Here is a 25,954-nt window from a genome sequence, read left to right as displayed (position 1 = left end):
AGTTTATCTGACAGACCCAGGTTCAAAATTAAAAGGAAAGGAAGAACAAACAAAAGGCACTAAACAATAGTATCCTACTTCCTAAGCAATGTCACAAGATATTTGTCATAATCTTGTGACAAATACTTTTTTGGTTTTCCTACATAATAAATCAACTCCAATGATAATTATACCTGTCTTCTATTAAAATTATAATCTAGGAGGGGCCAGGGATTTAGCTCAGTGGTTTCACTGCCTGCTGCGCAAGCGCAAGAACCCGAGTTTGATCCCCAGTACCCCAAAAAATATATATATAAATAAATAAATAAAATAATAATCTAGGGCCAGGGATTTAGCTCAGTGGTTCCACCGCCTGCCTTGCAAGTACAAGGACCTGAGTTTGATCCCCGGTACCAAAAAAATAAAAAATAAAAAAAATTATAATCCAGTTGCCTAGAACTACAATGGAATTCATTTAATGGAAAGCCACCTATGGTACATAGATTTTCCAATAGTTTAATCAGAAATAATTGAAGTTATTTTAATTACTCATAAAAAACTAATGAATATAACAAAAGTACAGATAATAATGAAAAGTTATCTTTTACCTCTTAACTGAAAGACTCTTGGAAACGTTGCTGAAAAACTCGGCTTCTGCATCTTGGCTTTCAGAACTTAGTTCAAAATGGATTGGATTTTTGTCAGAAGGTTCAACATTCTGAAATGAAGTAAGTTATAAATTGAGATCTGACTCAAATAAAAACACCAGAGAATTCTGTTAGATGAAAAGTAGTTCCAAAACACTGGAAGTGGGGGACTTTTGAGTTCTTTAACCTTCTTTTATTAAATGCCCACTTCCCCACTTCTCTGCTTTATAAATAAAACTGAAAATTTAGTCACCTGTATTACTTGGTAACCAGGAGTTTAATGAATATAATGATGAACTGAGGATACCATCTAAATAAAATGATAAATGATACATGTCTCTAAAATAGAAATAAATTATTAAATCCGATCTAAGATGATTATAATTAAAATATAAAAATATATTCATAGACTGATATAACCTATAAATTAACTCAAAGTATAAAACAAGATCTGAGGGGAGCTGGGCGTGGTGGCACACACCTGTAATTCCAGCACTTGGGAGGCTGAGGCAGGAGGATCATCACAAGTTCAAGACCAGCCTGGGCTACAGAGTGACTTCAGGGCCAGCCTGAACTAAAAAGGGAGACCCTGTCTCAAAAACCAAAAAACAATAACAACAAAAAAGATCTGAAGGGAAACAAATGGTTGCTTAGGGGTAGTAAATATTTTTGTCTAAAAAGTGGTCTTTAGGGGCCGGGGATTTAGCTCAGTGCTTCTGCCGCCTGCCTCACAAGCGGAAGGACCTGAGTTCGATCCCTGGTACCAAAAAAAAAAAAAGTGGTCTTTAGTTTTTATATAATGCCATTTAGATTTAAAGACCTACGTTTTTGGTGATCTTCACCTAGATGCGTTTTTATGTACTTTATTAGCTATAGCAACAATTTATTCCCATTCCTTGGATTATATTATATAAACACTGAATTTTAAGTGTGAAAAATAATATGTATATATTTAATTTGTTATATCCAAATATTTTTTAAATGGCGACCAAGAAAACATTTAAATCACAAAATTGATTCTCAATGGTACAGAATGATACAACATATCATTAACTACTGACATATTCCTCAAAGATTCTAGAAAAGTACAGGCAAGTTATTCTGTTGATAACCTTTGAACCTCTATTATAATTTGGTTCTGGAGACAAAGCCTAAGACTTATTAAAAAAAATTAATCATAAATAAATAAAGTTAATTTTTAGTGAGACTGATTATAAATAAAGTCTAATAGTTTGAATTACCATTTTAAAAGGTAAACGCCTTTGGGTTTAAACTGCCAAAATAGAACTAGAAATATTCATTAATGTACTGGGCAGTCAAATCACTTACATTGAAAAGATGCAATGTTTCCTTGCTGGTTAGTAAGCGAAACTGAAGGTCAGCTATCCTGTCACCACAAGGGTGGCATTCGTAAAACTCAGGTTCCTTATGTGTCAAAGAATAGAGAACTATGATGAAATTTCCAGATTCTGAAAAAACCCTGGACAAAAAAAGTGTCATTTAATTAAAATTTAATGACGATAACAAAATTATACTCAAACCCCCTCCACATAAGTCTCCCATTCTAGTTCATAGAATAAAAGAGTACAATGATTAAAAGAAAATCAAGGAGCAAATTTAGGCTTTTCATATTAATAATTTTTAATTAAATGCATTTATTGTGAAATATATCTCATAAAAGCCATCAAATAAAACAGGAATAAACAAAATGAAAAATGAAAACTATCCCATCCCACTCTCCAGGTTAATGTATATACTTTTAGAGTTCAGGCACAGTGGCTCACTCCTGTATTCCTAGAAGGCTGAGGCAGGAAGATTACTTGAGCCCAGGACTTTGAGACCCACCAGAGGAACATAGTGAGACTCCATCTCTGTTGTGGCTTGTGTCTAGATGTCCCTCCAAACCCTCATATAGTCATAGGTGGGGTTTTTCAGAGGTGGCTTTAGAATTTATAGTGTGTGATGCTGGGATTAAGGGTGTGTGATTGCTAAATAAGTCCATTGATTGGTTTGGCACCACCCCAATCCTGGTAGCCTAGATAGAGTATAAAAGGGGCAGAAAGAAGCTGTTAAGCTTCCTTGCTTGCTTGCTTTGCTACCTTCTTCCCACTATGAACTATTTCTCCCCTGCAATGCCTATCTGCCATGCCACCCTGCCTGGGAGCCAGCTGATTTAGGACTAAAACCACTACAAACTGTGAGCCAAATAAATCTTTCCACCCTTGACTCTGAGTGTCAGGTATTTTGTTTCAGCAACGAGAAAAGTAACTAAGACAATCTCAAAAAATGTCAATCTCCCAGTTTTTCTGTAGGCTTTGTTATCTGTAACTGCTATTTTTTTTAATGACAATCTATCATATCTCTATCCAGGTCATTATTCTTTATTATACTCAGATCTTATTTTTTAAGTGACTGCCTAGTATTGTATTTTATACATGTGCCATTATCAGTTCACAAAGACTTTAAAAAATAAATAAGTTATTTACTATATTTCACTATTAACACTGGTAAAAATTAATATTTTTATTATCCCCTAAATGATTGAACAAATATTTGTGAATGTTTATTTGTAAAGTCACCAAGAGTCATTGGGATTATATGCCTATAATCCCAGAACTCTGGAAGGCTGAGGCAAGATGATTGCAAATTTGAGCCCACTCTGGGCAACTTAGTGAGACCTTGTCTCAAAATTAAAAATTAAGGAAGGGTTGGGAATATGGCTCAGTGCAAAGGCTCTGGATTTAATCTCCAATACTATGAATACAAAAGAAAAAAACTCCTTAAAACTACTAAAATGAAAACCAACGATCTAAAAATGCTTTTAGCAGTTGTTTACTATTTTATAAAAGTTGAAAGAGAAGTAACTTTGGTACATTATACTACCCACAAAACAAAGCAGTGGGGAATAGAGAAGTAGAATGCCTCTCTCTGAGGTCAGGTAAGACCACTGCTCAGAACTCTATAAAGTACCAACTTAAATTATGGCAATTAAGAGTTCTGCTATCGAAGAAATTGCCTAATGAATACTTCAGATGGAACATAGAGTAAGAGTGCTTCAAAATTAATTTTTACTGAGTATTTACTGTCAACAGTTACTTAACCCAAAATCAGTGATTGATAACACAACTTAACTGAAGACACATGTGGTGGTGCACACCTGTAATCCCAGTACTCTGGGAGGTTGAGGCAAGAGGTTTGCAAGTTTGATCTCAGCCTGGGCAACTTAGAGACTTAGAAAGACTTTGTTTCAAAAACTCTGTGTGTGTGTGTGTGTGTGTGCACGCGCGTGTGTGTGTGCACGCACACAAGCACACATGGGGGTTAGAGAGAGAGAGACCATCTAACTGTACTAATTATAGAAAAGAATAAAAAACTGACATTTGTTTTATTACAAATAAAACTAATTCTATTGCAAAGGCAAAATAAAATGTAAAAGTAGAACTATGAAAGCATCTGAAGATATCAATTAAAAATTTAATAATAGTCCTAGATTGGGCAAATATATTCTAAGCAAGATACAAAAAAGACTGATAAAAAGAAAAACAATTGATAAATTTAACTTAAAAAAATTTTACTGCAAGTGTACTGAAAAGAAAAGCTAAGAAGATGTGATTTTTTTATATAATGGAGTACTACTCTGCCATAAAGAAGGATAAACTTGAGACATTTCTAGGTAAATGGATGCACCTGGAGACTATAAATAAATTGGACACAAATATTCAAATATTGTATAGTTTCTCTGGTATGAAAAACCAAAAGTATAAATAAGGACTAAAATGTGTTAATAGATATTGTGAAGTAGGAAGAAAATGTTCCAATGTGAAGGGGAACTAGAGAGAGGGGAGAAGAAAATGAAGGAAACCAAAAGGAAAAAAGCAAATAGAAGGAAAAAATGGAAACAGAGCTTTTTAAGTAAGGAGAGGAAGAGGGCTGAACAGAGAGTATGGAAAGGGGAAGAAAGAATCAAGATATATCATATTCATATTCCATATGATGAATGTTATCATTATATATATCTAAAATGTACCAATAAAATTAATTTTTAAAAAATTCTGGTTCTGGGTGTGTAGCTCAGTGGTAGAGTCCTTGCCTGGAATGAATGAGGCCCTGTGTTGGATTCCCAACAACAAGACATAAAATTAAATAAGGTCTGGAAAAAATACTGTTAACAAAAAGTAAATGAAACAATTGGGGAAATTTTTGAGATTTTACATATATTATTATATATTAATATATAGTCTATTTTATATAGCAAGAGAAAAAGAGGGAGGGGAGGATGGGAAAGAAGAGGGAGAGGGGCCAGTGGAAAAGGGAGAGGGAAAGAGATACCTTACAAATTAATATGAAAAAGAAATACAATCCAAGAGAAAAATGGCAAAAGACAAGAACAGTCAGTTCCCAGAAGTATAAAACATTGGGAGAGACCTAACAGTACCTTCCTTTCTCAACTCACCTGCCTCTCTTCCCTTCTCTACAAAGGCTCTTGCTGTTCCTTCAAATTAAAAGATGATCTTTCATTGGGGGCCTTTGTACTTAATGTATCCTATGCCTGAGGCATTGCCTCAGAATGCAACACGGCCTTTTCCTTGTCTTTGCCTCCCCAACCACCTATTTTTTTTTAAAGACACATATATTTCATGTCATTATCAGATCATCAAATTTAGCACTCACCATCATGGGAGAAAGAAAAAAAAGTTCAATGGAATCCTTGGTTTGAATGCTTTACCATTTCCACAGAACAAACTAAAATAACCTGTTATACTATTAGCCACAAATACAGTCTTTGAGTTTTTTGCCCATATACATGAGTATTGTCTAAAACAAGTCTTCTTAGTAGGAGGTAGGCCTTGCCACAACTGTGCTTGGCTGAATTCACATATCTGTTGTGACCCTGTTATTTCTTTGGATCTCTTTTCCTGCTGAGCTATTTTCTGCCAGTATTTTTGATATTGCCAGAGTTAGTGGGTGCTGTTAGAACTGCCAGTCACCTTGGTTTTGTGGCTTGGCAAAGAACTGGCCTCCAGCATCATGGGGGCCAGAGCTTCTGCCTCCAAAGTTTCCTCTCTTCATGGATCCAAAATTTGTAGATTTGTAATTGCCCAAATCATTGTAGCTTCTACCACTACCAAAAGTGCTTACATCATTACCATTGTAGCCATCGCTGCTAACACTATATCCACCACCACCACAGGTGTCACCAAAGCCACCACACCATTAAGCTTCCTCCATGAGCAAATCATCATTGTCACCAAAAGCAAAGCCCCTAGGTGCTTGGTGTTTGGATTTCTTATTACCACCATTCCTGAGTGTTCCCTATTGCTCAAAATAGCTTTTCAGACTCTCATCAGTGGTTTCAAAAGTTGGTCCTCCAATGAGAGCGTCTGCAGCTGCTCAGGGTAATTAGAACACTGATTTAGACAGGAAAGCAGTGGTAAGAGAGACTTTAAAAATGCTTCCTCTTCAAAGATCTAAATATTAAAACAGAAACGATCTGCTAGATGATAGAATAGGTAAAACTCTTGAAGACATAGGTGTAGACAAAGACTTTATGAGTAAAACACTGATCACACAGGAAATATTACAAAGGATCAACAACTGGGATCACATCAAATTAAAAAGCTTTTACATAGTAAAAGAAATCACCAACAGGGCTGGGGATTTAGCTCAGTGATGCTGCTGGCTGCCTCGCAAGCGCAAGGACCTGAGTTCAATCCCCAGTACCAAAAAAAAAAAAGAAGAAAGAAATCACTAACAAAGTGAAGAAAGAACATACAGAATGGGAAAAATTTTTTATCAGCTGCTCCTCAAAGAAGTATATAAAAAACTAAAAAAAAAATCAGACCCCCCCTAAACTTAAGACCCAATCCAAAAATGAGCATCTGAAATGAACAGACATTTCTCAGATGAAGTACAAATAGCAAATAAATGTATGAAAAAATGTCCAGCGTTTGCATTTGAGAAATGCAAATTAAAACACTGAGATTGCATCTTACTCCAGAAAGAATGGCTATCATCAAATGCTGGCGAAGCTGTGGGGAAAAAGGAACCCTTCTCCACTGTTAGTGGGAGTGTAGACTGGTGTAACCACTACAGAAATCAGTATGGAGATTCCTAAAAAATCTAAAACTAGAGGTTCCATTTGACCCAGCTGTTCCCCTTCTTAGGTATCTTCCCAAAAGAGTTAAAAGCATTAAATCACAGTGATATATGAATACCCATGTTTAAAGCAGCACAATTTATAATAGCTAAATCTTGGAAACAGCTCATATGCCCATTAATAGATGAATGAATAAAGAAAATGGGGAGTATTAGTCTGCCATAAAGGATAAACTTGAGTTATTTGTAGGAAAATGGATATACCTGGAGAACATAATCTTGAGTAAAATAAATCAGACACACAAGTTTAAATAATGCATTGCTTCTCTTGAGTGAAAAACTCTAAGTGTAAATAAGGAGCAAAATGGAGGATAGATACTGGGAAGCACAAAGAACATGTTCAAATGGAAAGGGGAACAAGGGAAGGGGGAAAGGGAAGGGAAGGGAGGGAAAAGAAAATACAAGGAAAAAATGGAAACAAAGCTTTTGTAAACGGGGAGGGAAAGAAGGGTTGAGAGGGGAGGAGAATGGGGAAAGAAAAAGAAGAATCAAGATATATATTATGCACAGGTACAAATTCCCTATGATGAATGTGATCAATATGCATGACAAATATGTACTAATAAAAAAAGATTAAAAAAAAACACAATGCTTCTTTGACAGCATCTATGGGCAAAAAAGATTTAACCACTTATTCAAAACTGCAGCTCTTGCTGGCACAATGACATGCATCCATAATCCCAGCTATCTGGGAGCCTGAGTAGAATTATTTGAGTTCAGGAATTTGAAACCAGTCTGGGCAACATAGACAAATCCCAGTTCAACAATAACAACACATCTTTTTGCCTGCCACTTTCATTCATACATCCACCTCTCCTTTCTGACTTTATATTGGTTCACAGCTCACCACTTTTAAAAATAAATAATATTTATCTGAGCCCGGGATTTAGCTCAGTGGTGCCGCCGCCTGCCTTGCAAGCGGAAGGTCCCAAGTTCAATCCCCAGTACCAAAAAAAAAAAAGAATAGTATTTATTTTACTTATTCTGTTTAGTGCCTACTCTGTAAGATCTCTACTTTGTTTACTATTTAATCCCAGTATCATGAACAGTGCTTGGTATATAAAAGGTACTCAATAAATATTTGCTTCAGAGTATCAGGGAGTGAAAATAACATGTGCACTTATATACTGTTGCAAGGATTATAAATTGGCAGTCCTTTTTTTTTTGGTAATTGGCAGTCTTTTTAAAGGACAATTTGGCAATATCCGCCAAAATTTTAAATTACATACACTTTGGCTGAGAAAAAAAAGACACTTTATGGATATTATCCTACAAATATATCAGTACTATATATGCACACAAAGAGGTATGCATAAAATGTTCAATCTATTATCTGTAAGAACAAAAGGACTAGGTTTTAAAGTAGTTTATAATGTATACCATTCAGTTGTAAAATGTGTGCATGAAATCTGTATATGTGAAGATATAATGAGCTCCAAAGTATAATATAAAGAAAAAAGTAAGGGCCAGGGATTTAGCTCAGTGGTTCCGGTGCCTGCCTCACAAGTGCAATGACCCAAGTTCGATCCCTGGTACCAAAAAACCAAAAAAAACCAAACAAACAAAAACAAAGTATAATATAAAGAAAAAAGTGATATAAGAAAAGAATGGCATGCTTCCGTTTGTGATTTAATTTATACAGGTTGAGGGAAAGTGGTACTTGTTTATATACTATTTCCGTAAGAGAAAAAACAAAACACAGTTTAACAATGATTGCCTCTGAGAATGAGGTTTGTGGAAATGGAGAAATTTACTTTTATTGTGCGTATCTTTATGTATGTGTAATATATTGCTATGTACTTGTAATGTCTTTCCAATGAAAGTTTTTTTGATGCATATTACAGCCATTAATTAAATGAAGAGTTGAAACTAGAAATAAAGTTTCCCCAACTATTACTTCTAATGTTTATGCTTTAGTTCCAGGAAGAAAATTAAACATCTTATTTCAAATGTTTTTTAATGTACTAGTGGTAGCACTGTATACACTTGTAAGGTAACAAATAGTTATGGCTTGGTTCCAACAGTGTCATGGATTCAGTGGGGCTTTTGGAAAGTGACTGAATCATGAGGGCTCTAATTTCATTAGTGGATTAATACATTGATGGGTTCATAATTTGACGGCATTATTGGGAGGTAATGGAATCTTAGGAGATGGGGCTCATTGAAGGAAATAGGTCATAGGGCATGCCTTTGGAGTCTATATCTTGTCCCCAGCCTCTTCCTCTCTGGCTTTCTCACTCTCTGCTTCTTTACCGCCATGAGGTAAGCAGTTTTGCTCTACCATACCCTTCCACATGTTTATGCCTTGCCACAGGACTAAAAGCAATGAAGTGCCCTGACTATGGACTTGAAACCTCTGAAGCTGTGAGCCAAAATAAACATTTTGTCCTTTAAGTTGCTATTCTCATGTATTTTGACACAGTGACAAAAAGCTTACACACAAATTTAAACTCATTTTCAGTCAGTTCACTGAAAGTTAATCTCCTTACTTTATAAAATAAAATGATGTGCAAGGTCCCAAGTTCGATCCCTGGTACCAAAAAAAAAAAAATTATAAAAAAAATTTAAAAAAAAATAAATAAAATAAAATAAAATGCTACTACAGATGATCTTTAAGAAATTTTTTTCATCTTAAAAAGTATGTGTTCGGGCCAGGGATTTAGCTCAGTGGTTCCAGTGCCTGCCTCGCAAGCATAAGGTCCCAAGTTCAATCCCCAGTACCAAAAAAAAAAAAAAAGTGTGTGTTCTGTGTTTACAGTTCTGTGGCTAGTCAAGTGAATCCTTTGATATTTCCAGGTATACTGTCACCTCATCATTTTTGTTTGGCTTTATTCCTATTTATATAAGGTTTGTTTTTCTTAAGGTGTGTCTTTGTAAGTAATGTAAAAGGTTAAAGTGTTTCACAAATTTTAAGTGAGACCAATAAAATATAAATGGGGGGAAAGACCAAAATAAAATACTACAGAATAAAATATCACTTGCCTTTCTTGAACAGAAGAACCGAACATATATCGCAAGCAGCAAGCCCATACCTGAGGACTGTAGATATGTAGAATTCCAGACAGCCAACTAAAAGAAAAAATAGAAACTAAAGTCGATAGTCATTCAAAAATTAGCATTCTTTAGACTGTTTTCTTCTCAAGACAATATGGCAAATTCTTAACATTTACCATTAGTTATAGCTTGTGTCTAGATATCCCCCCAAAGCCTCATTCAGTCATAGGTGGGGCTTTTCAGAGGTGACTGGATCTAGGATGTGTGATACTGGGATTAATGGTGCAATGCTAGGATTAAAGGTGCCTCATCCTGGGTGTGAGTGCTACCTGCCTCTGAGTGGGTAGCCTGGATAGAATATAAGGGACAGAAACAGGGCTACTGGCTGTCTTCTGCCTGCCCTGCTTTGCCATAGACTGTTTCTCCTCTGTGATGATGCCCCTCTGCCATACCATCCTGCCTTGGAGGCAGGTGACTATGAACTAAAACCTCTATAAACTGTGAGCTGAAATAAATCCTTCTTCCTTTAACTTTGGTTGTTAGGGATTCTGTGTCAGCAACAAGAACAGTAACGGTAAGATACCAGTCTTACAAAGGGCTGAGGATGTAGATCAGTGGTAGAGTGCTTGCCTAGCACGCATGAGGCCCTGGATTCAATTCCCAATGCCTCAAACAACCATAAAAAGACCTGACAAATATGCAAACTTAAGAAATGTATGAACTCTAGCCAGAGATTTAGCCCAGTGGTTCTGTTGCCTGCCTCGCAAGCGCAAGGACCCGAGTTCGATCCCCGGTACCAAAAAAAAAAAAAAAGAGAGAGAAATTAGAAATGTATGAACTCTAGATCATACTGACAATCTAGAGGGAGAGTACTGAATATAGATATATAATTATTATATCACATCTGCATATAGAGAAAAAGAACAAATATACATTTCTTTGCTTCTGATCTCTTCGCTTGAGATGTGGGCAAGAAAATAGTTCATAGAGGTGAAAGCAGGGTGCCAGAATGAATTAGCCTGGACTAGAAAGAATGAGCTGAATTGGCAGAGACTGAAGTTTATAGTATAAAAGTCTTTTATAGAGTATTAAAAGGATGAATGCTGTAGATATCCTTTAAACCTGATAGGTAGTCTGAAATATAAGGTTCTTAGTGAATGTTCATTTAGGCATCAATAACTTCTAGCCAACCAGAACCACAGCCTAGAGCGCAGGTAGATTTCTTAGTCCAGAGAACATGTTTGCATTATCATTAACTCAGTGCATGCTATTCTCTCACATGGATTCCATTTCTTATCAATCCCTTCTTCTACTACCAATTAAGTCTAGCTCAAGTTTGCTTTCTGTAAGAAAATGTTATCATTTCTTTCAGAAATACTAGTAGTGTTCATTGCCTATACTGTTTATTTCACCATAAACCATACATTTCATTATTTATTTTTCTGTATGTGACTATTTGAGTATTTTATTGCTTCACTTTTGGTTATAAACTCCTTAAGGAGCTTTAAATCCTAACACAGTACCAAACATGATGCTATATACAGTATGTGGAAAGTATTCAACAAATACTGAATGAATATAATTTTCTGAATAATCTGTCTAAATATCATTAACAACTAACTCAATGATGAAAGCCATTAACACTAAAAGGAATTTCTGCAAAACTGTCTTGGAGTAGATTTTAACAGTATTTTTTTGAGCCCTTAAGGACAGGGGAAGTAAGAAAAAAATTGAAGAAATAGGGCTCTAAGCCTTCAACTTCAACAAGAATTCAATTTTATCTGTTGTACACATTGGAATTCGATGACTGGAAAAAAACTTCTTTTAGCTGATTCTACTATTAAAATAAAAAAATAAATTTAAATTTTTTTTGTGGCTTTATAAGAATATCTATATACTCATGGTACAACTGAGTCATGTGCCTTTCTTATGTACTTGGAAATGTATTTGGCTGAAAAGTTTTCATAAATACAATACTTACATTCCCACTAATGGTAGAGAACAAACTTTGGGATCAGATTCCAGCAAAAGTAACAATTTGCGTGTCTCATCCATGGTAAGATATCTGAACAGAAGACATTTACATAAAAATAACTTAAAGTATGTATTTTAACCTAACAGAGACTATCTGAATTATGAAGCATATTTTAGGTAAGGGACAAGATTTAAATGAACACACCACTAAACACAAAGAAAACAGTTCAAAACATTTGATTCAGTAAAAGGAAGACTCTGGTAAGAACAAATTAAAGAGATTTAGTATCTTAAAACTATTAAAAAGGTCACTAAAGAGTACACACTTAAAAAAATACTTTTATTCCTCAACTTTACTTACAACTTACTTTTGTAAAAAGTGTTAACATTAAAGCAGTTTCAAAATCAATCAGGTTACACTTGGAAAAGTGAATTTACTGAAGTATGAAAGTTACTAAAGAATTCAAGTATCCAGGTGACTTGACAAAATTACAACAAATGTAACTTCTCACCTTCAAGAAGCTGAGTTAGAGAAGGTATAACCAACCCTCTGTGCACCTCATTTCTCTAATCATTTCCAAATAACATGATAAAATGCAAAGACTTTCCCTAAAGGGACATTATACTGTATTTATACTTTGTTATACTTACAACTGACAGTAAGTTTTAAGAATATGAAAAAGCTGGGGATGAGGAGATAGTTCGGTGATGCTTGTCTTACATGCATCAGCCACCCCTCTCAAAAGGGAGAAGATGAAAACCCACTATAGAATAATTGAGTTAATTTTATTGTTAAATTACAGAAATGAGAACAATGCCATTAATAATATTGTCTAGATGGGACCACTGATGATACTTTATTGCTCTAACAACCCTAAAACATGAACAATAAATTTATCAGGCCATGAAACAAGAAGAGTAAGCCTGAGTTAAGATTTATATATCAACAATGACACACCTGCTTTAAAAGCTCTCCCTCTAGCCAGGTATGGTGGTGCATGCCTGTAATCCCAGCATTCAGGAGGCTAAGGTAGGAGGACTGTGAGATGTAGGCTGGCCTAGGCTACACATGAGAGCCTATCTTTATCCACCTAATAAATTCCTATTTCTATACCTTAAAAGAATTGGTTTAGGCTTTTGATTTTCCCAGGTTATTTGGACACACCTTCCTGTTTCCCAGCATTGGACATAAGCTTCCATTGTAGTGCATTATGTTTTGATATTAATATATTTAATGAACAAATGTTTGTTTAAAAATTATTTCTTTCTAGTGCCTAACACAAATACCAATTCTATAACAGACCAAATAAATACTAGAGTGGATAAGTGAATGCTGTTGGAGAAAAGAACAATTGTCACAAATTTAATAGATAACTATAGATAGGAAGCAGCAAAGGGAACAGGCAATTGGATAGAATACTAAACATTCTGGTTACTAAAGGAATGCCAGGGGAATCACAGATGAATAACTGAAAGAAATGCAAATGCATGCTCCATGAGTACATAGGCATAGTATGAAGGAAAACAAATTAACTTTTTTGTTAATTTTAACAACAACAAAAAAACCCCACATTCTCATTGAAAAGCATTTTATTATGCCAAAAGAATTAAATGTTTAATTCAAACTTCTGTAAAATTAAAATATTACAAGATTTTGGAACAGAAAAATACTTTTTTGCCGCTCCAACCAGGGAGCAATACTCTGGTCAAAACTCTGGGACTTGGGCCGGGGATTTAGCTCAGTGGTTCTGCCACCTGCCTCACAAGTACAAGGTCCTGAGTTCGATCGCCAGTACCAAAAAAAAAAAAAAATCTGGGATTCAAAATGGGACCTTTTTTCATACTCCAGAGACTTTGTCAATGTCTTCTCTCTCTCTCACTCTCTTTTGAGGCAGCATTTTTAGGGGCAAAGAATTGGAGTTCAACACACATTGGCAAATATTGCTGACTCTAGAGACCTAACAGGAACAAGAGTGGAATCAGCAGGAAAGGAAGTCAAAAGTGTAATGCTCAGAGCTACCTCTGTTCAAACTTTTTAGAGCACAGGGCACACTGTCTAACCTATTTCATTAGACAATATATCAGACGAGGATTCAGGAAGTAGCCCTACTAAGGATTAGAAAGAATGCATTTTGACTTACAATTCCTAAGAAACTAAGTGCTAAGAGACTGAAGAGAATTCTGCTGCAGCTATGTGAGGAAACTCCACCCTCAAGTAGCTGACAATTTGGGAATACTATAAATATTTAATTATTCCCTTTCTCTACCTGTATATAATAAATAAATCATATAAATAAATCAAACTATATTATAAATTTCCAGGCTCTCTTAAGATTCATAATTTGTCAATTTAGTCAATTTATTATTAAAAAAAGGAAAAAAAAAAAGAAAATGGCTTAAAACCTAGATAAAGTATGATAGGTAAAATGCAGAAGTAATTTTCCCTTATATTTTCAAGTCATAAAGTATCAACCTTTTTTTTTGTGGTGCTAAAGATGGAACCCAGGGCCTCATGTATGCTAGGCAAGTGCTACCATGGAACTATATCCCCAGCCCCAAAATCAATTTTAATATAATTTTTTTAACAACAACATTTTTGTAAGGCTGTGCATACAATTCTTTGAAAGAAAACTACATTCAGCAAAAATTAATAGACTGAAGTTGTAGCATAATGTACAGCATGTGCTTAGCATGCACAAGGCTTTGGGCTCAGTTCCTAGGATCAAAAGGATAGAAAAGGAACAACTTCATTTTTTTTTTAACCTTCTCTGGTCATTGATTACATCATCAGATCTCTGACATGTAAACTGACTGTACAATTATTTCATATTATTGTACAGCCTAAGAAAAATATTAATGCAATCAATTCTTAAAATTTTAGACTAACACTGTGTATCTTTTACTTACCCATATTTATAGGTACCTTGAATTTGAGAAATATTCAGATTACTGCTCAAGTTTCTTGCCAGAGCTGTTGGAATAATGGGGATGGGCTTCACAGGTGCACATTTGAAGCTATTTGCTAGAGTTACTGCTTCCCAATACAAGTCAAAATCCACACTGTCCAAACTCTCCTTGGAAGTGATATGAGCTCGTACAGAAAGCAGTTTACTACAGTCCAAGGAATCTTTGCTACATACATGGTGCTGTAGAGCCTGAGGAATCAATATTATACAATTAAAAACTTTGAAATGTCTCCATATCTTCAAAGTTTATTTTATACTGGTGGATATACATATATAATATAGTGCATTAACAAAATTAAATTGATTCTGATCACAACGTTTGAATTCTTATTTTTTTCATGTGGTCAAAAGATTAAATGAAAAATTACATTAAAGCAAATAAGACTTCTGTCCCAAGCTCCATCACATATTTTCTTAGATGTCCTATCAGCATTTCAAAATCTTACTAGGGAGTGTTACTCTCAATAAATATTTATTACATAAGCAAATATGGATATAAATTAATTCTGACTCAGCCTCAGAGAATCTGAAGATCATTCTGAAGATGATTCTTTTTTTTAACCCCAAATTTCAAGTTAGTTCTTCCCCTACATTTGCTCATGCCCACTGCATCTTTTCTAGTTTTAGTGCCAACACTCTGCTATTGGGTAAGACATCCCTCTCTAGTATACCTCTGATTACTGTGATGGCTTGATTGGACTTCAGCCAGCCAGCTCCATCAGATCAACTATTCCTGATTTGACAGTATTTTCTCTTTTCAGAAACCTTTTATAAATGCATAGCCCATATGACAAAGTTTAATTTCCTCAGCCTGTAAGACAAAGTTCTCTATAATCTGACCAAACTAACATTCCAGTGTCACAGCTCACAAATCCAGCAAAAACTACACATGGTTACATGGAGCACATCTTGAACTTTCCTGCGCATCTTAAAGTTTCCTATCTTAGTCACATTGCTCCTTTTCTGGAATGCTGCCTATATAACCTTCCTTTGCCTCAGAAGCCACATTAACTAGATTTCAATCCACAACAATTCAATGATAAATTATTATAAATAGTTCTCAAATATGGGTTTATTGAAGTACTGCATACTACACAGCATGATTCTTGAATTGAATTAAGAATAACAAAGTGAATCTCACTTTAAAAGTTGAACAGAAGTCATCTACATTGTCAACTGTCATTTCTCTAGAACAAACTCCTTGAGTATGAACTTTGCAGGGGATCAGAAAGTCCCCAGGAAGAGAAGCAGTAGGAGTTCTTTCTAAGCACCCAGGTATTTCTCGACCAGGATCAAAGCGATCTACTGTTAATGTTACACCTTCTTCATCTGAAGAACAAAAATAACAAGGATTATATAGTGTGCAAATAAAAAACATAAACCAAGCAAGCCTACTTTATAGCAAAGTACTTTTTTCATACCAGTAGTATATTAAAAATTAACTTTAGGGCCAGGGATTTAGCTCAGTGGTTTCACCGCCTGCTGCGCAAGCGCAAGGACCCAAGTTCGATCCCCGGTACCAAAAAAAAAAAAAAAATTAACTTTAAATAATGATTTGTTTATATATTCTTCCACCTGATTATACTGTGAAGTCTGTAATGGTTAGTTTTACTGATCTTCATATCCCTGGTATATAACAAAGAAAATCAGTACAAAGCACAGATAGGATCTGGCTCAATCAATAAATGTAAGCTCTATTCTATTCACGCAAGTAATTTAAAAAAGTATATTACCATCATCCACTGTGAGAGAACCAAGCAAGAAGCATGGCACATTTTTTTTATTTTGCTTAGCATGACGGTAAGCAAGTCGGATGGTCTTTTCAGTCACGACAAGCTTTGGATTTCTGAAAAATAAGAGAAGTCTTTTACGATATGGGTCATGAAATGCTGCCTAAAAATATAACACAACTTTTAAAATGTACAGAAAGGGGTTGGAGATTGAGTGGTTTCGCCACCTGCTGTGCAAGCGAAAGGACCTGAGTTCAATCCCCAGTACCAAAAAATAAAATAAAATAAAATGTACAGAAAGATTATTTTCAGGAAATTCGAGGGTCAAAGGCAAGGGTAGAAAGAGCTATCCGGAAACTGAATGCCAATAAACTGAGATGGAAGCTGTAGTTGTCCTCCAGGGACCTGCTTAACTTTATGAACGAGAGCATAAGTTGACAAGCTATGAGGCCGATCAGTTTTTGTTAATATTGAGTAAACAGTCACATTAATTTGTTTTCATATTGTTTATGGACTTCAGATAATAGCATTACTGAACACAGAATATGATTAAATGTTTAAAGAAATATAAGAGGAAAACCAATATATGTATAACAAACTGAAAAAAGACCAAATTTCAAAAAACACAACCATGCAGAACTTGCAGAAATAAAAATATAATCAATTTAACTTTTTTTTTTTGAGACAGAGTCTTGCTATGCAGCCCAGGCTGGCCTTATGAGATCCTCCATCAGCCTTCCAAGTCGTGGGATTACAGGCATGCATTACCACGCCCGGCAAAAATATAATCAATTAAAAATTCAATAGATTATATAATCAACTGGAGCCACATATACAAATGTTTATTATTCTATACATTATGCACATGTTATATTCTTTCATATATGTGGTATATGTACTTCCACATTTAAAAACATAATGGGGATGGGGAGTAGTTCAGTGGTAGATTGCTTGCAGAGCATGTATAAAGGTTCAATTAAAAAACAATTTTAAATTTAAAAAAAAAAGTATAATGAAATTTTTGTGTGTGGTTATTTTTCCCAGTACTGGAGATCAAACCCAAGGGTGGTCTCCACTCTTATTTTAAGACAGAGTCTGACTTAATTGCCCAGACTGGTCTTGAACTTCTGATCCTCACGCCTTAGCCTCCTGAGTAGCTGGGATTACAGGCCTACATCACTGTGCAGGCTTGAAATGGGTATTATAGCTATTTTATAAAAAAGGAAATGGATTCTTCACTACTTTATTAAAGTTACATAAATAAGAAGTGGTAGAATCAGGATTTGATCCCTGACTTCAATTACAACACCTCAAACCACTATGGCAAGCTGGATGTGGTGGCACACGTGTGTACCTGTGGATCACCAATGAGTTTGAGGCCAGCCTGGACTACATAGTAAGTTCAAGACCAGCCCAGACTATATAGTGAGACCTTGTCTCAAACAAAACAAAACACCCACTATGACATAAATGTATGTGGTAACAGAAAATCGTTTCACAAATTGACTGACTCTAGGCTCTTCTCACTATAATCCATCCTTCTTAGACTATTGCTTTCAACAAGACATTATGTACAAATTCTCAATGGGTCTATTTTCTAGTACTTTAAGTCTAAACTTCTTTGTCTTTCCAGATCCTCAATAGAATCACAACATTTAATATTCCTTCTAATCTGATCCAGTCAAAATCAGTTCAGTTTCCTCAATGTTCTACAAAGATACCACGCTGAATGAAGCATGATGAAAAACATTTTCAGCTTTTATTTTATTTTATATTTATTTTATTTTGGGTTTTTTTGAGACAGGATCTTGAGGCCAGGCTGGTAATCATGGCAATCTTCCTGCCTCAGCCTCCCAAGTGTCAGTTTGTATTAATACTTAACCTCCTTTGAATTGAATTCCCATCATATTCAGAACTTTAGATCTGCTGAGTATTTTAACTATGAAATTACGATTATTTCTCAGAACCATAAGGAAAAAATTCAAGCAGCAGTAGATAGAATTTTTGTCTGAGGGAAATTTTAGTAGAAAAGTAAAGAAAAATGACTACAGATTGGGTATTCCTTATCCAAAATACTTGGCATAGAAGTGTTTCAGATTTTGAACTGTATGCACATAGATAATGAGACATCTCGGCGATGGGACCCAAGTCTGAACACAAAATTCGTTTGTGTTTTATACACTGTATAGTACATATAGCCTGAAGGTAATCTTACACAACTGTGTGTTGCTGTATGCCTTCATTTTGAGTGTAACTAGGCAGACTTAGGTCAGATGTGGAATTTTCCTCTTATCACATCATGTTGGCACTCAAAAAGATTTAGATTAGAGTATTCCAGATTTCAGGATCGGGACACCCATCTACAATTGATCACAGTAATCAACTTTATGTTGCGCATTCTTTTATAACGCATATTGGTTTATTTGACAAAAGAAATATCTTGTACCTGAAGTAACTGAGATGTAAGTAGATAAAATCTCCTGTTGGCATTGGGTTCCAAAGTGCACGTTTTGATGGAGGAAAGTGGAAAGGTACCATTTTGCTTGAAGAAAACCTTTAAAATACATATATTTGAAAAAAATTAAAGCACAAAGGAAAACAAACTTGGTAGAAGTTCTATAAAAAAAGTTAATTATCTTTGTCAGGTGCAGTGGTCCATGCCTATAGTCCTAGCTGCTTAGTTTTCTTTTTAGTCTTTTGAGACAGGGTCTCACTATGTAGCCCAGGCTGTCCTCGAACTTGAGGTGATCCTCCTGAGTGCTGGGATTACAGGTGTGTGCCAACACACCCAGCCAGTCCCAGCTACTTAGGAGGCTTCAGAAAGTGGCAAAAATGATAGGATAAATGTATTCAAAGTGAGGGGGAGGATTTTAAGGGGTACTGATGGCAATGTATCTTTTACTGTTAAAAAAAAATTCGGATCACATCGCATATGTAGCTGGCCATGAACTCAAGATTCTCCTGTGACAGCCTCCTAAGTACTGGAATTATAGGCATGTGCAACTGTGCCTTCTCAATTGTCCACAGTACCTTTAAAACCTAACCTAAAGGGCCGGGGATTTAGCTCAGTGGTGCCACTGCCTGCCTCGCAAGCACAAGGTCCCAAGTTCGATCCCTGGTACCAAAAAACTAAAAAAACAAAAACCTAACCTACAATACGTCAGGTTATTTCCTTAGTAGTATAGGTTAAAAATCAAGTAAGTTTTAAATACTGGCAATACCACTTACTAACTATGCAACCTTAAGTTGATTAATTTCTCTATGCTACACTTTCCTCATTTTAAAAAGTGTGGATAAACCAGGAATGGTGGCACATGCTTATAATCCCAGCATTGGGAAGCTGAGGCAGGAGGACTGCCATGAGTTTAAGGCCAACCTAGGCTACATAGTAAATTCAAGGATAGCCTGAGCTACACGGCAAGATCCTGTCTCAAAAAAATTATGCATAGGACTTACCTCATAGGTTGTGAGAATTAAGTAATGCATGTAAAGTCCTTAGGACAGTTTCTGAAACATAAGACCTCAATAAATGTTATTAGTCATTTTCTTATTCTGGAATCTGTAGGTAGACTGTGGAAGCAGGGGAGACACAAACTGAAACTTGCGCCTTGAAACTGGATACAAAATTTTTCATATCTCTATATGTAAGTACTTTTTCTTAGGCAACAGGAGGTGTGATATTCAAAGAGGTGGCCGTGTGGTAGAACAGAAGGCCAAAATTAAAGCAAAAGGAATATGATAGCCTCCTTGGGTCATATTTCCATTGTCTTCATCAAGAACATTTGGCACAAAGGCAGACCATACAGAAATAAAGGTATCCCATGGGTATAATTATAATTTTGAAGAAAGAAATTTCACATGTCAGCATTAATTGTTCTTCCCTAGGGGAAAAAGAACAATGATCCAAAGAACCAAGCAACATAAGGCAATTTGCCTGGGCCCAAAGTAATAAAAGAATGAGAAAATCAGAAGACAGGTGGCAAAGTCCTTCCTATTCCACATGAGCAGGAAAGGCTTAGGGACATCTGAGGAAACTTGGGATGCCCAATATGAAGTGATTCCAATCAAGGAATTAGTGTTTAGAAGAGGAAGCAACCCAGCCACTTTCCCATTTGTCTAGTATGTAAAATAATTTTAGCTTCAGGAGTTCAGGTACCACTTCCTATCAATAAAAAGATCTCCCGTATAATTAAGTGGAGGGAATAGAACCGAGTACCAGATCTTTTAATTTAATAATCTTTTTCTTTCTCTTAGTACTGGGGATTGAACCCAAGGCCTTTGCAGTGAACTACATCTCCAGCCCTTTTTATTTTTTGAGACAAGGTCTTGCTAAGTTGCCCAGGGGGGCTTGGACTTGCTATCCTCCTACCTCAGCCTCCCAGAGTGCTAGGATTACAGGTGTGTGCCATCATGTCCAGCTTTGTTTAATAATGTTATTTAACCCTTATTTCACAATAAGGGTCTGTTAGAGATTACCTTCCCCACTTTATAGATGGGGAACTGAGGCTTGGTTAAACTTGATCAAGGTCACCCACCTCAGAAGTAGCAGAGCTGGGATACTTCTTGATGTATATTCTCATTCATGTTCTCATCCCCCCTCCCCCCAAAGGGTCTTTGTAGCCTAGGCTTGCCTTGAATTTTTGGCAATTCTTCATGTCTCAGCCTCCCAAGTGATGGGATTACAGGAACGCACTACCATGCACAGCTATATTTTCTTGATTCTAGAGGTCATATTCTTTCTTCTCTTTCAACCTACCTTCCCAAATTAATGTGAACAATTGTGAAAATAAATTTTGTAAAAATATTTCTGTACCTGGTATTCATCTGGGGCCTTGTAAGAGGATATATAGTCTCCATGATATTTGGTGAGTGATTTATTCAATTTCAAACCCTCAGTATCCTAAAGAAATAAAGAGACATCAATAATGATAAAAAAAAAGAATATATTTAAAAAATAGGTTACTTATACGAAGTGTGACTAGATTAGTAAGATTAAATGCTTGCAGACTGCTGTTCATTTTCATAGAGGCATTCTGCCTGTAAATTAATGTTAAAATTCATTTTAGACAGCAGAATTTATCAGCAAATCTACTCATTAAGGAAAGCATAGATTTTGCCCCAAAATTTTGGTATCAACTTCAAATTAGTGAGCTGAGTAGAATAATTAGTAGTTAACACATGTGATTTTTACCAAAAGCCTCATCTCTTGAGAAAACCACAAGGCATCAAATGGGAAAAACTTGGGCTAGATATTTATTTGGTGTATAAGGAAGTTATCAAGAAATCCTCAATCCTGTGAGAATGGAAGAGAAATATTGTATTCTCACAAACTGACTTCCATCACTGAAAAAATCAGTTTTCTTTTTTTGGGTCCACATACTTGCCCTCTATGGGTACTCTCATCCATTCCCATGGTGTGCACACTCATCCAAAGAAAGCAAAACTTCGGCTTCCTCCTCTCTTCAGCTTCTAAGTTTCAAACCCACACTGCTAAATGACTCTTGGTTAGCTTCATCTAAATACTACTAAAGCAAAATACAGACCCCATAGTCTTTTCTTTACAGTTCTGTATATTCTACTACATCTTAGGGTTTTTAAGTTCTGCGCATTGTTTCAATTTCAGCAAAAAGAATTGTCTAAAGATTAAAAAATGAAAGAATCACTCATATAGGTGCTTGACAGATTTTTTTTTTTAAATAAAGACTGAGGCTGAAAATACTTGGGAGAATAAAATCTTATTGAATGTGCTTTTGTAAAATTGACCAAAAAGTCTGTCTTAGATACACCTGGACTCCAAAGGTTTAATGCAGCTTCTACAGAATACAGATTTTAAAGTCTACAGCTTCTTATAGCATGTGGTTGTCTTGAGTAACAACATTCAGACTGGTAACTCTACCTCTACAAAATACACAAAGTACAATTTTTCTTCTTTAAACAGTTTTAAAATTCCACATGTGTCTCTTTCTTTATGTATTAATGTGAAAACACGGATGTTGATCTTTTCTCACTTTAAAATATACAAAAGGTAGTTTATTCTGATGGCATTACACATGCAAGTAAAGGTAATGAAACTAAAACCATATAAAACGCAAACCTAACAGAACATATTGTTAGGTAGTGTCATTATTGTGTAGCAAATGAAAACCATCAAGTAATCCTCACCTCTTCTTTCTCCCTCTTCCCTCATATAAATTCTATTTCCATCTCACAACCTTATCTGATTTCACCAGCTCTCGCCAGATTTATTGAAAAGTCCCCAGTGGTACCAGCAGGCTATTTCTAAATAACTCTGGTCAAGTTATTCTGCCTAAAAGTGATTCTTCTTATGATTCTTCATGTACAGAACAAAGGATCTTCAAAATTCGACCCTGCCCTAATAGTCCAATCATACCCCTATCCAGTCATTCTGCATACCAGTCACACGGAACAACTTGCAGTCGCCCCGTTTCAGGGTCTGCACAGGCGTCCCCTTCTACTTGAACAATCTGATAAACCTCGCCGTCTAGCACCATCCAAGTAGAAAGTCACCTCCTCTGTGAAATGTCCTGAACACCGTGGTAATGTTACTACTGCTTCTGTGCACACACAGCACGTACACACCTCACTGTAGACACAGTACTTCCAGTGGACCATGAACTTCAAGTATTAACTGGTTCCTCATTACACAATATAGCAGTCTGCTACTGTGAAAAATGCACGAATAGAGCATTCAAGATATAAGTCCTCGAAAATTTTCCACAGTAAAAACAAACTTCAATGGCACGTTTTCGACTACAAACCTCTTTCACAAACCTTAGTACTGTATATAGACAACTCCCAAGGAAGTCGCGATCTGCATTATTTTCCGCATTACCTCCCCTTCGCGTCCTCGGCCCAGGCTCCTGGAGCACTGAATGCACAACAGGGCCCCGAACGTTGCCCACAGGCCTCCCCAGGCCCTGCTCTGCCCCTCAGGCCCACCAGGAACACAGAGCCCCACTCACTTTACCTTCGCGGAGCTGGGGGTCTATTTGTTGGGGCAGAACAGCGGCTGGCTCCAAGGAGCACCTCCGCCTACTCCCGCCCCGCCTCTGGGACGTTGGGGTCGCGGGAATCGCGGCGGCAAACAGCAGCTCGAAAACCGAAGTGCGCGCCTCGCCTGCTGACTGGTTAGAAGCCCAGCCAATCATGGAGCAGAGGCGGGCTGGAAGGTTGCCGCGACGTGCAGGCGTGTCAGCCAATCAGAGTCCCGCATCAGTCCCCCGCTTGACCAATCTCAACGCTCTTTGGAGAATTGAGGAAACTACCAGTGCTCCAGGATCAGGATTCCCAAGATTTAAAAACCTTCCTTTTTAACAGTTAAGTTCCGGTGTGGGGCGGGTCGTGCGCACCCGCAATAACTGGCCGTGAGGGAAAATCCGGAAGTGTTCACCGCCTAGGCGGTCGCCAAGTGGCCAGTTTTGGTTTCTTTAAGAACAGTTCCCAAACCTTTGTCTTGAATGGACAAAAAGGAAAGGAAGTTAGGCTTTTTACAGTTTCTTTCCTGAGGAGGATCCTGTCCTATCAATAACAAAATTTTTAAAAAATCGTAAACCGGCTAGCCAGGCGTGGTAGCGCATACCTGCAATCCCAGCAATCGGGAGACAAAGGCAGGAGGATCACAAGTTTGAGGCCAGTCTGGGCTACATAGTGAGTTCAAGACCAGCCTGAACTACATAAGAGACCTTGTCTCAAAAAACAAAACAAAACAAAACAAAAATCCTAAACTGGGCATGGTGGTGTACACCTCAAATCCCAGTACTCCTGAGGCTGAGACAAGAGAATCGCAAGTTCAGCCAATCTAGGCTACAAAGCAATTTCAAGGTCAGCCTGGAGTACACAGGGAGACCTTGTCTCAAACAAAAATTCTTTCCCGTCAAACAGAAAAGAGTGTGACAAATTTATAAGACATTTATCTCCACAACCAATACTGTATAACTATTATATGTATTTATATATGGCATTAATATTGGTATGGTCATTGTCTCCAAAGCTATTGTCAGTTTGGGTTTTCAATATGTTGCCCAGGCTTCATATTGTCCAGGTCTTCCTGCCTCAGCCTTCTGCGTACTGTATCTGGGACTACAGGTATGTGCCAACCTCAGTCTGGCTCACAGTGTAGGTTTTCTGAATGGGTTCCAGGACAACTCCCATACCAAAATCTGAAGATATTCAAGTCCTGTATATAAAATGATGTGCATGCATATTGCCTATGTACATCCCCCATGTACACTTTAAATCATTTTAGATTACTTATAAATACCTAATACAACATAAATGCTATGTAAATCAATTTTAGGGGATAATGACAGGAAAGAAGTGTGAAAATGTTTAGTAAAGTTTTTTTTTCAGTATATCTTCAGTGTGTGATTGGTTGAATTTGAATGTAAAACCTGTGGATACAGAGGGCCGGTTGTGTATGAGTTTCCTAATAGCAAAAGTGGGTGGGGTAAATGTTATAGGTCTCATAGCTAGTGCAGTCGGGATTCTAAACATCTCTTACTTTGTTCAATACTACTTTGTTAAGAACGTCTTAAAGTGTGAGCTACATTTGTAGAGTCTCTTGTTTAGAATAACACCCACCCCTGTGAAAGAGTGAAAATCGTGTTGATGGTATTTGCACTTGATATGATGTGATGAAAATGACATTTTATGTCTGTGATCTTCCAGTAACCTATAGTTCTGTCTTGTGAGAGAATCTATAGTTCTGTCTCTTCATGAGATAGAATTGGACAAATTCTCGTATAAAATACCTGACCTGTGTACCTCAAAACTATTAAATTAAAACCAGGCATGGTGGCACATGCCTGTAATCTCATAATGTGGGATACTGAGGCAGGAGGATCACTGTGAGTTTTAGGTCATCCTGGAATACATAGGAAGATTCCTCCCCGCCAAAAAAAGAAAAGAAATCATCAGAATGCTCCCTGTGCCTTTACCACATGAAGTCACAAGAAGATGGCTGTGAAAAGTGAAGCCAGATACTGAATCTGCCAGTGTCGGAATCTTCCTAGCCTCCAAAACTGTGAGAAACAAATTTCTGCTGTTTAAAAGCCACTCAGAGCCTGATGTGGTGGTACATGCCTATAATCCCAGCACTTGGGAGGCAGAGGCAGGAAGATCACTGTGAGTATTTGATAGGGAGAAGTTTTAAAGTAAGTATAGTAGATTAGCTATTAAAGTAGTTGTGAAAGCAAAATAGGTAGTGTATCCCTTTAAAAGCTTGCCTTAGCCCGTTGCTTTTGTTGTTTAAAGTGAAGGTTACATAGCTCCTTTGATCCACTATAGATAATATCCTAGCTCTGAAGAACAAAGTGGGAATCCTTGAACAAACTTGTGATGTATGTGCCTTAACTGTCATGTGTTCAGGACTGTAATCAGTGACAGAAACCACCTGTGTCTAACCATTAAACAGGAATTGGAACTTTATTTACTTAACAAAGACCACTAGGGATGAGATAATGACTGACAAAAGTATAAAAGGTGATGG

At 36.5% G+C, this 25,954-nt stretch overlaps 1 protein-coding gene across 3 annotated transcripts in view; it reads right to left on the bottom strand.

Annotated features, from left to right (window-relative positions):
* Positions 1-23,585, bottom strand: part of Stil (STIL centriolar assembly protein) — a 61,170-nt gene extending 37,585 nt beyond the window's left edge. For 2 of the 3 annotated variants that reach the window (XM_021247968.2, XM_013067237.3), the window contains exons 1-10: positions 23,435-23,585; positions 21,260-21,346; positions 18,893-19,000; positions 16,450-16,562; positions 15,858-16,045; positions 14,658-14,905; positions 11,758-11,841; positions 9,765-9,851; positions 1,956-2,106; positions 588-697 (exon numbers count right to left, since the gene is read on the bottom strand). In XM_021247968.2, the coding sequence (XP_021103627.1) occupies positions 588-697; positions 1,956-2,106; positions 9,765-9,851; positions 11,758-11,841; positions 14,658-14,905; positions 15,858-16,045; positions 16,450-16,562; positions 18,893-19,000; positions 21,260-21,303 (1,133 nt within the window). In that variant the 5' untranslated portion in view covers positions 21,304-21,346; positions 23,435-23,585. Of the gene's footprint in view, positions 1-587; positions 698-1,955; positions 2,107-9,764; positions 9,852-11,757; positions 11,842-14,657; positions 14,906-15,857; positions 16,046-16,449; positions 16,563-18,892; positions 19,001-21,259; positions 21,347-23,434 lie in introns of those variants that run through there. The other variant, XM_021247969.2, reaches the window with a different exon arrangement.
* Between the last annotated feature and the right edge of the window lie 2,369 nt (positions 23,586-25,954).

This window comes from Heterocephalus glaber, unplaced genomic scaffold (genome assembly GCF_053883595.1).
Source record: "Heterocephalus glaber isolate CG9 unplaced genomic scaffold, H.glaber_assembly_v1.0 deba00001451, whole genome shotgun sequence".
In the NCBI taxonomy this organism is placed as follows: Eukaryota; Metazoa; Chordata; class Mammalia; order Rodentia; family Bathyergidae; genus Heterocephalus; species Heterocephalus glaber.
Note: the sequence above shows the minus strand (reverse complement) of the source record. Positions and strands in the feature narration are given on the sequence as shown.